General features: G+C 31.0%; 2 protein-coding genes across 2 annotated transcripts; one reads left to right on the top strand and one right to left on the bottom strand.

Annotated features, from left to right (window-relative positions):
- Positions 1 to 1,758: 1,758 nt before the first annotated feature.
- Positions 1,759 to 2,507, bottom strand: LOC124836939 (uncharacterized). The gene has a single exon (XM_047312191.2). It carries the CDS (start codon positions 2,418 to 2,420, stop codon positions 2,073 to 2,075), a length of 348 nt encoding a protein of 115 aa, XP_047168147.1. The 5' UTR covers positions 2,421 to 2,507; the 3' UTR covers positions 1,759 to 2,072.
- A 7,463-nt stretch (positions 2,508 to 9,970) lies between these two features.
- Positions 9,971 to 14,665, top strand: SHD (Chaperone protein htpG family protein). Its single transcript, XM_047312188.2, has 15 exons — positions 9,971 to 10,129; positions 10,224 to 10,344; positions 10,429 to 10,582; positions 10,695 to 10,775; positions 10,935 to 11,046; positions 11,130 to 11,256; positions 11,357 to 11,495; positions 11,884 to 12,001; positions 12,139 to 12,335; positions 12,435 to 12,650; positions 12,743 to 12,908; positions 13,164 to 13,302; positions 13,397 to 13,547; positions 13,703 to 14,107; positions 14,213 to 14,665. Exons 1-15 carry the CDS (start codon positions 10,063 to 10,065, stop codon positions 14,468 to 14,470), a joined length of 2,451 nt encoding a protein of 816 aa, XP_047168144.1. The 5' UTR covers positions 9,971 to 10,062; the 3' UTR covers positions 14,471 to 14,665.
- The last annotated feature ends 354 nt before the right edge of the window (positions 14,666 to 15,019 follow it).

Here is a 15,019-nt window from a genome sequence, read left to right as displayed (position 1 = left end):
TCTTGTATTAGTTTCTCTGACCTTCTAATTTTTTATTTTCCCTTGGGTACAGATTAGGGCCTAAATGAAAAACGATGTTAGGAAATTATTCAGGTTCAGTTTCTAATTACTCGCTTGAACACGTTTGTTGTAATATCTCTGTTGTATTGGTCTAAGGAGAAAGAACGTAAGATTATATTTTAATTTCCAAAACTTATAATTAAATGAACCAATTTAAATATTTTGTTTAGCAATTAGGTTTAAAATATCAAACTACTTTAAGGTGACCCAATCGGTTAATGTATATAATTGTCTTTGAAAAAATAAACTAAAAATTACAAAATAAACAATTCAATTGATATATTTTTTGTCCTTTGGTAATCAAGTATTGCATGATTAAGAGATAACAAAAGCTAATAATGTTAGCTTTTTTATTTATTTATTTACTTAGTTTATTCTACTTTTGATTTGAGGTTTAAACCTTAGTCAGAATTACTAGAATGGTGACCTGTTAATTTGTCGGAATAAACTTATGTTTATGCTATATTTAGTTTGAGACATTTTATATTAATGACTTGTATAAGAGGTTTACCTTGACGAAATAAACTAATGTAAAACATGATATGATATAAATGCACCTATCTTTATAATTTTTATTTGTACAAAGGTAAGATACACCTCAATTGCATAATATATAATACTGTTACTCAGAGTAACATAATTATTAATTAAACAAATATGAAACTTTTAAAATTAACGTATTGAATTTGGCTTCTATATCTGTCTCCAAAACTTGTTTAATTTTTCTTTTTCTTTTCGCTTCTAACAGATTTTTTTTCTTTTACTTCTGTTCTTAAATAGTTTTATTTAGGATTTTTCTCGTGAAAATTTTGGGTCCATTAACTAGACCTGAAATATTTTTTAACGACATTCCGTGTTAAAAATGTTATGAATGAAAAAAAGAACAAACTAGTTTTCTGGAAAGAGAATAAAAGAAACAGTTTATCATGTGAAAAATTAAACGCGAAAAATTAAAAATAAATACTTAAATATTTATTAAAATAAATAAAAAATCGGGTTAAAAAATAATTCTTCAATTGTACTAACAATCAATTTATCACATTATTAAGATCTGTATCATAATTATTCGAACGACATGCATTCCTATGTTCCTGTAGCCTTGTTCATAAACATAAAATGTTATTTTGTCTTGTCTCAAAAATAATTCATAAAGGGGATAGTCAATAAACTCATCTAAATATCATCTTCTATCTGGAGTTAAATTTTCATTAATAAAAATTAAAACTGGAAACATAACTCTACTCTATATCTCTATATTTTTGTCATGTTTGCTCGTAAGAATATATCATCCAATTTAATTGACAAAATAAATAATTAGTTTATTTAAAATTGGACTTAAGTTGAATATGATTTTTTTCTTCATGTTTTCAACTCAATAAAAAAATAGTTTATTCAATAGTCGACTTGAGTTCAATACAAGTTACACTGAATTCAAAGTCATGACTAAGTCCATTTGGTTTTCTAACTCAGATTGATTTATTCATTGGTTTTTCATCAAAGAATTACTTATATATTTTACTTTGATTCTTTTGTAAACACAACTAATGAATTTATTATAGTTATCCTAATGTTTCTTTCAAAATTTCCATTAAATCAATAAAACATATATTATTTATTTTTTAAAACACTTTTCCTCTTACCATAAATATATTCATTATTTTATTAGTTGCTGAGTAACTTTTATATATGCCATTACAGTAACAAAAATACATAATTTATTCACATAAACCCTCCAACCCTTATTTATATATGTCATCATATATCACAACATATACAAGTCTTTTTGGTAAAAAAGGAAATTAATAAAAAAAAAAAAGACAAAGAAAACACTCTCTCTCTTTCTCTCTCTCTATATATATTTATATATTTATATATTTATGAACTTAACTAAAAAAAAAGGTAAAAAAACAACAACAAAAAAAGAAAAAGAAAAAGTAAAAAGAAGAAGTAATTAGCAAAACCCCCTTTCCTTTTTCTGTTGGCAAGTGTGTTGATGACGAGGGATTCACTGATCACAAAGTTGTGTGAGGAAGATTCTGCGGGAGTCTGAAGCGAACCTGCGATGCCGGCGAGCGCACGGCGACGCCGTGCCAACAGATGCCACCCTTGCACGGCTCGTGCGCGTGATGCGGCGGGGATGGCGGCGGAGAGTGATCGGCGGCGAAGGCGTAGGTGGCCTTACGAGAGACGTCCCAGGTGAGCGTGGCGACGAGAATGAGTGCGACGGTGGCAGTGGAAACGAGCAGGACGAAGGCGCCGCCGAAGCTGCGTCCGCAAACGAAGCCATACGCCTTGATGCAGGCGATCACCGCCACGTACAGCACCGTTAGGTTACTCACTACAGCATCAGACACAGCCATAGAAGAGAAAGAAAATGTTTGTGTGTGGGTCGATCTGGCTATGGTTGTGGCTTTAATGCGTCGTCGTCTTGGGAATGTTTCAGGGTTTTAACTTTTAATTATAACACCCGATGATGCTGAAATTACGAGAATGGACCCCTCTTGTCTGATATCTCACCGTAATTATTATTATTATTATTATTATAAAGTGTTAAATATAAGAAAAATTATAGTTACTTTATTTATAATAAAAAATATATAAACTAAACTAAAAATATAAATAAATAATAATAATAAATTAATTAAAGATAAAAAATAAATATAAATCAAATCAAAATAAAAAATATATATAAACTAACTAAAATAAAAGATAAATTTACCAACAACCTCATAATTTTTACCTAACTATTAGGATTAGGATTGAAATCTACTCTTCATGATAAATTAAAATTACAGAATCAAAATTTTATAATTAAATGTTAAAAACGCACTCAAACATATTTTTCTATTACGCTTTATTTAATAAGGATGGAAGAGGTGAAAATCATCACTTGTTTAAAATGCTATTTTTATGTAATGTTTTTTTAAAATTGAAGATAAGCTAATTATATCCTTGTTTTTAATATTTAATGTCATGTAAAAAAGTAATACAATAAACAATCTCATAGGATCAAGAATTTATTATATTTATAAAAAAATGTAAATTTAAAGTATAAAAGAGATGGCGTGGTTATTTACTACAACCACATCGAGCTTATCTATTTCGATATTCAGAACAAGGAGATCCGAACATATCCACCGGATTCGTAACTTATCGTGGTGTTATTATCGTACGCAACCGCCGATTTTTGTAACTCCAAGGAGATAATGCCACGTGTCTCTCGTGTCTCTTTTCGCCTGACGTGGCTCTTATTTTTATTTTTTAATTACTCTCTGGGCTTCGTATTACCTTTCCTTTACCGTATTCTGCTTATGTGGTTTGTTGTTATTATGCTTATACTTTTCGCAAGTATAACCATCAACACTACTAGACACTGTCTCCTTTTTACCGTATGTTGTACGGATTATACTAAGACCTCGTAATATCAGAAAAGCACGTTACAATCTTAGATTATGATGGTTTTAATTTAACTAATGTATTATTAACTCCATATATATGACATTTAAAGTCGAATATGGATTTTAGTGTATAAATAATTATTATACTTAATTAGTAATTTTTCTAATATTTTCTGTATATAGGTAGGTCAAGGTACCGTGAATGGTTCTTTTCTAATTACCTGGTTTAGGTAACTGTGATAACACCCTAACCCTAACCCTCACAGTCACCGTCAGCGTCACCCACCAATCGTGATTCTTGCATGCAATCTTCTCATAATTAATCTTCAGTCAAAAACATGATGTCTTTTCGTATCCATTATATGCTCTACCGTTGTATCCACGGAATTGAATTTGATAGATAAATATAACTAAAATGTGGATTGAGCAGTGGCATCATTTGAGGTAAAATGTTACTAATGTTATGATGGACATAACAATACTTTTGCGGGTCTATGAAGAAATAGAACCACTTCGTTTGTTGTGTCTTTTCTCGGAACAAGTGGTGGTATGACATGTCATTCGTTTGTTTGGCTGTCTAGAATTTAATAAATATAGAATTAGAATGAAACACTTTTACATTTATTTAATATTGGAAAAATTTTTTTAATAATTTTTTTTTACAACGTTTTTATAGCAGTCTATATGGCAGTTTGTGATTGGTCTGTTTTAAATATATGATAATAATATAGTGACACATAATTCATTGTAAAAATGTTGTTAAAAAAATTGTTAAAATATCGGACTACTTTAATATTATAGAGATATATAAAAGAGTAAAAGATAAAAAAAATATTAAATATAAAGTTGTTTTATGTGTATCAAAATATTATTTTTCAAAAACATAATTATAAAACCAAATATTTATATTCTTTTAACCTACATTATAAAAATAAAATAATATAAAAAAATATTTTTTTATGTTTATTTAAAAAATAAAGAAAAATATGTTCATATTACATATACGATGAAATGGACTCCAATTATATAAAAAATTGACTTTATTTTCAATAAAATCTTAAAATAATAGATTAATAAATCTTTATTATTGTATAATATTCTATTTTTTATCTTTATTTAAAGTAAAATTTAAATATACATTTTAATTTTTAATATAAAATAAAAATATTATTTTTAATAAAGAAAGCTATTTACACGATGTAGAGTTTAAAAGGGGTGATATTATTATATTAAATAATAACTTTGGATTACGATACCCCAACTTCATTCGGTTACATTCTTCAACGAATTAATTTGGTACAGAAAATTAAACAAAACTTTGACTTTAGAGGGGTTCGTCACGTTTCTCGTGGACCTTCATGCTATTTATAACATCTTCAATCAAAATCACTTGCACAAGTCCTTTTGTTCATAAAAAATAATATTTAAACACAAGTTTCGCACATGTATTTTTTTTTTTTTAGAAATAAAAATGCTTCCCTATAAAATTAAATAATAAGTTATCATTTTATACGGGAGATTAAATTTTTCTATCAAGTTTAATGTTTTTATACGGTTGAATATATTCATATACGTACATTTTTGTAAATGGAATGAGTTTATTAACATGAATTTGTGAAGAGCATTTATTACCCAAGGAACTAATGTGAAGTCTACTCGATAAGACCGCTTAACAAAAGATTTTCTGTTTTGAAACATACTTAACATCAAATTAATCTTTTATTTTATAACCATGTTTAGGTGTTAATTGTAACGTCCTTGTTATAATTAATTTTGTATCTTGAGAATTATTTTTTAAGATTTGAAATTTGAAAGATTTAACTGTTTTATTTATGCTTTCAACTCGTTAAAAGTAAGACAATTTTTCCATTACTAAGTTCATGTATGATATTCCCACACCTTCGTATTTTTTAGAAAACATAATTTAAAGATATTAAAATACTTTGAAAAAATATATATTTATCAGAAGAGCCAAGAATTTGCAGTTTTCAACAAATCGCTTAGTAGATATTGATAAACATTAAAAGCTCTGTTGCTTTTTTCTTTCTTCTTTATGTGTTTAGCCATTTTCAACTTTATAAGTCATTGCTTTCCTTTTTTTCTACACATATACTTTTTATTCTTTTCATTCTTTTGTATAACTCTTTTCAAATAAGAAAGTTTCGTTTAATTATTTTCTTCTTTTTCTGTTCCTTTCTTCAAATGGACATTTTTTTCAATCTTATATCAATTAGAAATTCATTTCAAAATTGATTTCAAATTACATGTTATCAAATATTTATTTCAAAATATATTTTATTTGAATGGTTGTGGGATGTGTAATTTTAAAAATTTTAAATAAAAAAAATTATAGGTTATTTCTGTTAATATAAAAATTTTAAAATATATAAAGTTTTATAATTTAGGTTTAAATCCTCGAATAGTTCTCGTATTTTATGAGAATCTTAAGTGGGTCTTCATATTTGCAACTGTCTCAAGTAAGTTCTAATATTTGTAAAATCAATCTAATTGAGTCCAAATATTTAAAAATTTGAGTCAATTGAGTTAATTGCAACTGTCTCAATTTTATAAATATAAGAACCTAATTGAAACAGTTACAAAATTTGAGAACCCACTTGAGATTTTTATACAAATACGAGTGACATCCTAATGTTTAAACCTATAGTTTATAATTGAAAGTGCAAGAAGAAACCCATTTTGTTTTAGTCTTTTTGGTTTTTTAATTTTTGTCCCGGCCCATGGAAAGGACCCTTTCTCAGTCGCTGCTGGAGCCCATTTTGGAGACCTTGGACGTGAATGTTGGTTTAAATTAATCATATAATAATTTTAGAGACATCTTCCTATTTCACGTTACATAATTTTATAAAACTAACATTTTAATGTATCTAATATATATAGTCGTATATGATAATGTTTAAAATTTAAAATAAATAATTTATACTATATACTTTTATTTTTTAATTTTAATAATTTAACATAAAATTATTGAATTTTGATTTTAAAAAAATTAATATATTGAAAAAAAATTATAATAAAATAAATTTCTTTTAGATTGTGTTTGTTTTTATTATAATTGTGAGTTTATTTTGATATAAATATGGACATAAGATTATTATTAATACATGAGAATAAATTGGATGAACTCTAATTTTAAAAAATTGTAAATAATCTAAGTTACACTTCTTTACACACCAACTGTTTGATGAAAATATCAAAGAGTTTCTCGTGTTTTGTGAATGGTGTGGTCTAATTGAGTTGTTGAGTGCATGAGTTGTCAAGTGTTGAACAAGTCAATTGGAAAATAACGATATTTATCACTTGTTATGCTGCGACTGATGCACTTGTTTTGTCGATGGTTCTGCAGCTAATAATGACCCATTTACCCCAGAGCTCGTTATTTGATTTAGATTATGCTAAGTTACAAATTAACATGCATTTAGCGTTGATAGGCAGACAAATAGTCAAAACAAGCTACTAGATAGTCAGATAGGTTGGTAGGTTGTCGGACAAGCTATAAGTAGTTGAACATGCTATAAGTAGTTGCACATGCTAATAGATAGTAGGGCAGACCAGTAGGCAGTCAGACAAGTCAACTTTTGGCTGGGCATGGGTAGTTAGATAGGCTAACTTGTAATTGGATAGCGGTAGTCATGGGAGTTGGAACTGTTTTGGTGCAAGCACAGAGGACGCAATCAGTTGTGTTTTGAGCCATATTGTCCTGGGACGAGATCAATGTTGATGTTTTTGAGGGGTACTTGATCATATACAATACATATTACATGATCTTATAAATGTAAGTGGAATCAATTTTATTAGTATGTTGGGTATGATAGAATCAATATGTAAAATCGATTTAGTGGCATTTGGTGAATAAAATGAGACTGAAATCAATTTCACGGTCTCATATTAAGCAAGTGAAATCTATTATGGTAGTCGTGTTTGATGTTTATGTAATATTTGACGTGTTTCTTTTTGAGGTGAAGAACATCTAACACGATGATTTTATATAGTATATGGTGAATAAGTCTAGAATAAATGTGTTGTTAGTTGGATAAAGTGTTAGTTTTCTTATTCTTCAAAAGGTTAGAGGTGTTAATAATTTGGTATGATTGTTAATAATTTGACATGTTAATAAATGCTACATAAATTAATTTTGTATGATGATAAATATATATTAATTAATTATTAATAATTATTTATTAGTTATATATAATTATGTGTTTTAGTAAATATGATTCACAATAATTTAAATAGTAACATACAACTTATTGTTTAAAAAAATAAATTTGAAATTCAATCCTACAAATCTCTTTTATAGATTTTCCTTTTATTTTTGCAATTTTATTTTTTCTTATCCTTAACAATTTTAATTTCATTTTCATTTTATATAAAATTTCTATGTAAGAGTAAAATTAATGAGTTTGCAGTCAAGTGATGACCCATTTACCCTGTGAGCTTGTTGTTTGGTTCATATGATGCTAAGTTACAAATTAATATGCATTTAGCTTAGACAAACAAATAGTCAAACAAGCTACCAGATAGTCAGATGGGTTGAGAGGTTGTCGGACAGGCCATAAATTATTGTATAGGCCAATAAATAGTAGGGCAAACTAGCAGCGAGACAAGTTAGCTTTTGGCTAGGTATAGGTAGTTAGATATGCTAACTTGTGATTGGATACTGGTAGTCATGCGAGTTGGAACTATTTTGGTGTAAGCACATAGGACGCAATCAATTGTGTTTTGTGTCGTGTTGTCCTAGGACAATATCAATGTTAATGTTATTGAGGGATACTCGATCGTATACAATACATATTCCATGATCTTATAAATGCATGTGGAATTAATTTTGTTAGTATGTTGGGTATGATGGAATCAATATTTAAAATCGATATAGTGGCATTTGATGAATAAAATGATATTGGAATCAATTTCATGGTCTCATATCATGCAAGTGAAATCTATTATGGTAGTTGTGTTTAATGTTCATGTAATATTAAATGTGTTTTATTTTTGTTTGTGTGAGGTGGAAGAGGGTGGTTCTTGATAGTATGTGATGGAAAAGTCATAATTAACTATATTGTTAGTTGGATAACGTGTTAGTTTTCTTATTCTTCAAAAGGTTAAAAGTGTTGATAATTTGGTATGATTGTTAATATTTTGGTATGTTGATAATTGTTACATAAATTAATTTTGTATAATGATAAATATATATTAATTTATTATTAATAACTATTTATTAGTTATATATAATTATGTGGGTTAATAAACATGATTCACAACAATTTAAATAACAATATACAACTGTTATGTAGTAAGATATTTATTACATAAAATATCTTAGATATTATATTACATAAAATATCTTAAGATATTTATAAAGCCACTAACCACATTTTTAGGTAAGGTGGTTATTTCTGAATAATATTTCAGAGCAGTATCATAATCATTCTCCTGAGAGCTTCAGCTCCATAATTCATATCTGACTTGAGCGTCGGAGTATCTTTGCAGGTACCTCCCCTCCTTTGGCGAGTATGAAGAACAACAATTGAAGATCAGCAAGCAACCCAGACAGCCAAGAACAGTAAAGACACGCAGGAAAATGTACACCGAAACAACAACTTATTGTTTAAGAAAATAAATTTGAAATTTAATCCTACAAATCTCTTTTATAAAATTTCTTTTTGTTTTTTACAACTTTTTTATCCTTAACAATTTTATTTTCATTTTGAAATAATTTTCACTACTTAAGTTTAAATTTATATAAAATTTCCATATAAGAGTAAATTGTAATCATATTTTTTTTATTAATTAAAACATTTTTTTAATCTATCATACTCATTGTATCATTTACAAACTTATACAAACTTTTTCTTCAAATCTCTTTATTTATCTCTTCAAATTCTTTAATCCAAATAATATCACAATAATCTTTTTATCCCTCCTACCCATTTAATCACTCTTTTTCAAATTCACTCTTCCATCGACACACTCACTTAAGGAATGAATAATAGAAAAAATAAATTGAATGGTTTAATAAACATAAGAATTATTTTTATTAGTTATTATCTTCTAGAAATACCCTCATAAAAAATAGTTCTTAAAATTTAATTTTGATATTGCAAAAGTATTTTTTATACTAAGATTTAATGTAAAAGAAATTGAATAAGGAAATAGACATTAAGAATAGGATGAAAGCTATTAGATTTTTTCCACGTAAAAAAGAAAATATATAACCAATAAGAAGCTGCCGTATTGGAGAAACTACCTAACATTTTCCAAATGGTAATGGTGGACTTGCGCTTTGGAGTCGTCTGTGGGACCATCTCCTACACTACTCACAATTTCCACGTCGAATGAACGAGAGAGAGCCAATAAAATAATGCCACGCGTCAGAACTTTGATTTCAGACCGTTTGATTGTCCACGCTGGCGAACGGTGGTATTGTTAGGAAATAAGCTCCCCCGTAACAAACACGAGCAAAAACCTATAGGTGAGTCATATATAAATAAACCATCTAAACGCAGATGCGAAATCAATCCAAACTAAACGGATCTCTTCTTCACTGTTGGAAGCTACTAGAAGCATTGAGTGTGCGCGCACTGCGATGAGGAAGTGGACGGTTGCTTCCGTTCTCCTTCTACTCTGTCTCCTCTTTCTCTTTGCAGATCAAGGTACGCCACTTCACCGTTTACCGTTCACTCTTGTTTTCTGCGTGTTCGATTTCGTTTTCGAATTCGTTAACGCATCGTATTTTTTCTTCCGCAGGTCGAAAGTTTCAGGCGAATGCCGCGGGCGATTCCGACGGCGTTGTAGATCCGCCCAAGGTGGAGGACAAGATCGGCGCTGTTCCTCATGGCCTTTCTACCGATTCAGATGTGGTCAAAAGGTGTGTGTTGTTATCTCTCTCTCTCTCTCTTTACCTTTCGATTTATTATTTTGGCATCTGAACCCGTGTTACCGTGATTTTAAGGGAGGCGGAGTCGATCTCGAAGAAATCTCTTCGGAGCAACGCCGAGAAGTTTGAGTTCCAAGCGGAAGTGTCACGGCTCATGGATATTATCATCAACTCTCTCTATAGTAACAAGGATATCTTCCTCAGAGAGTTGATTTCCAATGCTTCTGACGTAAGCGCTTTATTTATTAATTTAAATTAAATTTAGTAAACTGCTGCATTTCAATTTCAGCGCCCGAACTCGAACAAGTTGTTGTTAATGACAAATGATGCGTGCATTTTAGGCTTTGGACAAGATTAGGTTCCTCTCTCTCACGGACAAGGAGGTTTTGGGAGAAGGTGATAACACCAAGCTTGATATTCAGGTTAGTCTGGTAGCATCTATTAATTATTACTATTATTATTATTATAAAGATATTTTTGGTATAATGTTTACGTTGACAGTCTAAGAAATGAATGGCGGTTGTGTATTGTTTCGTTAGTGATTTGTGTTTAAACTAAACTGAAGCATGTTGATGTTTCAGATTAAGTTAGACAAGGAAAAGAAAATTCTCTCGATCAGAGACCGGGGTATTGGTATGACGAAGGAGGATTTGATTAAGAATTTGGGAACAATTGCTAAATCTGGAACTTCAGGTATGTATGTTGTTGCTTTTGCTGATGTGATTTTGCTGTGATATGGTTGGGATGGTGTTAATTGGAACTGTGTGTTGAATCAGCATTTGTTGAGAAAATGCAAACAAGTGGAGATCTCAATCTCATTGGGCAGTTTGGTGTCGGCTTTTACTCTGTGTATCTCGTGGCTGACTATGTTGAAGTTATTAGCAAGCATAATGAGGATAAGCAGTATGTCTTTAAGACTTGATATTGTTTTTCTAATCAGTAAATGTTGAAAGCTTTATTTTTTTTTTGTTGATTTGTAAATATGAAATTATTCGATTCTCAGGTATGTATGGGAATCAAAAGCTGATGGAGCTTTCGCAATCTCGGAAGATACATGGAACGAACCTCTAGGACGTGGAACCGAGATTAGACTACACCTCAAAGAAGAGGCTGGGGAGTACTTAGAGGAATCTAAACTGAAAGTATGCACCAAACTATTACCTTGATTATTATAACTTTGTTGAGTTTAAATTTCTTGTCTCCTTGTTTACTGCGCACAAGTTTATGCTTAGGGGTCATTAACTTACACTTCAGAGTATATAATAGGTAGTGTGCATTTATGCAATATTAAGTAGAGCGCTGGGATTATATGGAGTGTTGCACTTGCAAAATGCCCGAGTTCTCATTAGTTAAAGTAACTTTTTCAGTCCAAGTAAATATTTATATGGATTTATGATTTATGGTTGCGAATAGGATAAGAAAAAGGAAGGATTGACATGATTTAATATTCGAAGATTTCGTTAATGACTGTTCTCAATACGAAAGAAGCCATTCTCTTGCTAAATATGATTTGACAACTGTTGTTCACAGGAATTGGTGAAGAGGTACTCTGAATTTATTAACTTCCCTATCTATATTTGGGCAAGCAAAGAGGTTGATGTGGAGGTTCCCGCAGATGAAGATGATTCCGGTGATGAAGATGATTCTGGTATGTATATTTTAAAGAATTTCGTTGGATCTTGCCATTTACATCCTGTTCCAAGATGATGTTTCGGTGTTTGTTCATTCTTTTATATTATGGTGATGATAATTTAAGATTCTTACCTTATTTTCTTCCGTAAACAGCTGATGGCAGCTCCAAGGAGGAAACCGAAGACGAAGATGCTGATAAAGGTGAAGATGAAGACAAGCCTAAGACAAAAACAGTGAAGGAAACAACTTACGAATGGGAACTTCTAAATGATGTGAAAGCTATATGGCTGAGGAATCCAAAGGAGGTTACCGAGGAAGAATACACCAAATTCTACCACTCTCTTGCCAAGGTAATATTTGCAAGTTTATTACATATGCGATACTTCTATATGGCTGAAGTCACACCACTCCGAGTTTAATATTCATGAAGTGGCTTTATGTTTGTTCAGGATTTCAGTGATGAGAAACCTCTATCGTGGAGTCACTTCACTGCCGAAGGTGATGTAGAGTTCAAGGCAGTCCTGTTTGTACCACCTAAGGCACCTCAGGATTTATACGAGAGCTATTATAACGCAAACAAATCCAACCTGAAGTTGTACGTTAGACGAGTCTTCATTTCAGACGAGTTTGATGAACTGTTGCCCAAGTACCTAAACTTCTTGAGGGTATGCATCACTGTGCCTTGTTCTTGGAGATAAATATATTTATGAGGATCAGATTAATTTTTTGTTAATGTTATTTTTGACATTGGGAACAGGGTCTTGTTGATTCCGACACATTGCCACTCAATGTATCGCGAGAAATGCTTCAACAACATAATAGTCTAAAGACAATCAAGAAGAAACTTATCAGGAAAGCCCTTGATATGATCCGTAGGATTGCTGATGAGGATCCTGACGAGTCCAGTGACAAAGAAAAGAAAGGTATGATTTTAAATTATGGGCTCGATCTGTTGGAATCCATATTCTTTTCAGGGGATATGGTTGATCAAAACGTGTATCAGTCCTATAATTTTAGGCTTGCTGTGTGCCCTACAGTCCAAATATTCTCGTTTTTTTTTTGGTTTTTTGCGGTGGTGGTGCTGAAATGATTTTGTCATCTTTCTTTAATTGTATGAGTAGCTTCTCGAAGTCTATTCGCTGACTTCTTACTTCCATCTATCTTAAATATTTATGCAGAAGATGCATCCTCTGACAACGATGAGAAGAAAGGTCAATATGTCAAGTTCTGGAATGAATTTGGTAAATCCATTAAACTTGGTATCATCGAGGATGCCACTAACAGAAATCGGTTGGCAAAATTGCTCAGATTTGAGAGGTATAGTACTTGTGCTTGTAATAACTAAACTCAGTAGTGTAATTTCGCCGTTTTCGATAGGTAACATTTTTTCTGATGCTTGTAACACTTGCAGCACCAAGTCTGATGGTAAATTGACATCCCTGGATCAGTACATTTCTAGAATGAAAGCTGGCCAGAAGGACATCTTTTACATAACTGGAACCAGCAAAGAACAGCTGGAGAAATCTCCATTCCTTGAACGGCTTAAGAAGAAAAATTTTGAGGTGGAATTTAAAATCAATTTATTTTAATGCAGATCGTTACTTCCAGAAATTGTATTTATTTGTTCTTTGGAAACTTTTGTTTCTGTTCTGCTGAGGAAAAACGATTTCATTGATTTGATGTATTCTAAGTGTATTTTCTTTTCAACTTGGTACAGGTTATTTACTTCACGGATCCAGTTGATGAATACTTAATGCAATACCTGATGGATTATGAAGATAAAAAGTTCCAAAATGTGTCCAAGGAGGGTTTGAAACTCGGGAAGGATACGAAAAACAAGGAACTGAAGGAATCCTTTAAGGATCTTACCAAGTGGTGGAAAACTGCTCTATCCAAGGACAATGTCGATGATGTGAAGATATCCAACCGATTGGATAACACTCCTTGTGTAGTAGTGACATCAAAATATGGTTGGAGTGCAAACATGGAGCGAATCATGCAGTCTCAAACTTTGTCAGATGCTAGCAAGCAAGCATACATGCGTGGGAAGAGGGTGCTTGAGATCAATCCTAGGCACCCTATTATCAAGGAGCTCCGCGAGAGAGTAGTAAAGAACCCCGAGGTATTCTTAGACTTTAATGGTGCCTGTTATTTAATTTTATCTGTAGCTTCTCTTTACTCAACACGATTAAGGCATATTTGTTAACACAATGGGCTAACTTTTCAGGATGAGGGCGTGAAACAAACAGCACAGCTGATGTACCAGACTGCACTCTTCGAAAGTGGCTTCAATCTTGATGATCCCAAGGATTTCACTTCCCGTATTTATGATTCGGTGAAGTCTAGTTTGAACATCAGTCCTGATGCAACAGTTGAAGAGGAAGATGACACCGAGGCGGAGGCTGAAAGTGAGGTAAAAGAAACTCCAAACAAGCCTGAAGCTGAAGTTGATGATGATGTTGACGATGCGAAAGACGAGTTGTAGATTTCAATGACATCCACTATTTATTGACGGTGCTGTCGGTTTCCTTTTCTTTTTCATGGTTTAGCTAATAGACAGTAATAGCTTTATGTACGAGTTTTGTTTTCGTAAGTTTAAGACCTTAGTGTAATCATCTTTTACGTTGGAATTTTGTCCTCCCACCATACTAGCTTAACACAATTTTCGGTCACAAGTTTACTTCTTTGTCTTTACTATCATCAGCGTCGTGTCAAAAGATTTCGCCGCATTATGAGAAAAATATATCATAAAAAATGATAAGTATTTATATTGATTGTTTCAAATTTTTAAAAAAGAACGACTTAAATTTATAATTAAGTATATAATTGTTCACCAATGGAATAATTAAGAGTCTTGTGAGAGGAGTCTTCGTAACGATGGTAAAAGGAACACATTTTTGGATTATACGAATAAACGTATCAGTGTGTCCGTATCAGTGTATATTGTATTCAATTTAATATTGTATTTGAAGTTTTGACTTAATTTGCTTTTTATGGAACAATATAATTCTTATTCAATGAGAGCAAAAATTAA

This window comes from Vigna umbellata, chromosome 1 (assembly GCF_029865625.1).
Source record: "Vigna umbellata cultivar VRB3 chromosome 1, Vumbellata_1.0, whole genome shotgun sequence".
Lineage (NCBI taxonomy): Eukaryota > Viridiplantae > Streptophyta > Magnoliopsida > Fabales > Fabaceae > Vigna > Vigna umbellata.
This window is presented reverse-complemented; position numbering and strand designations above follow the sequence as displayed.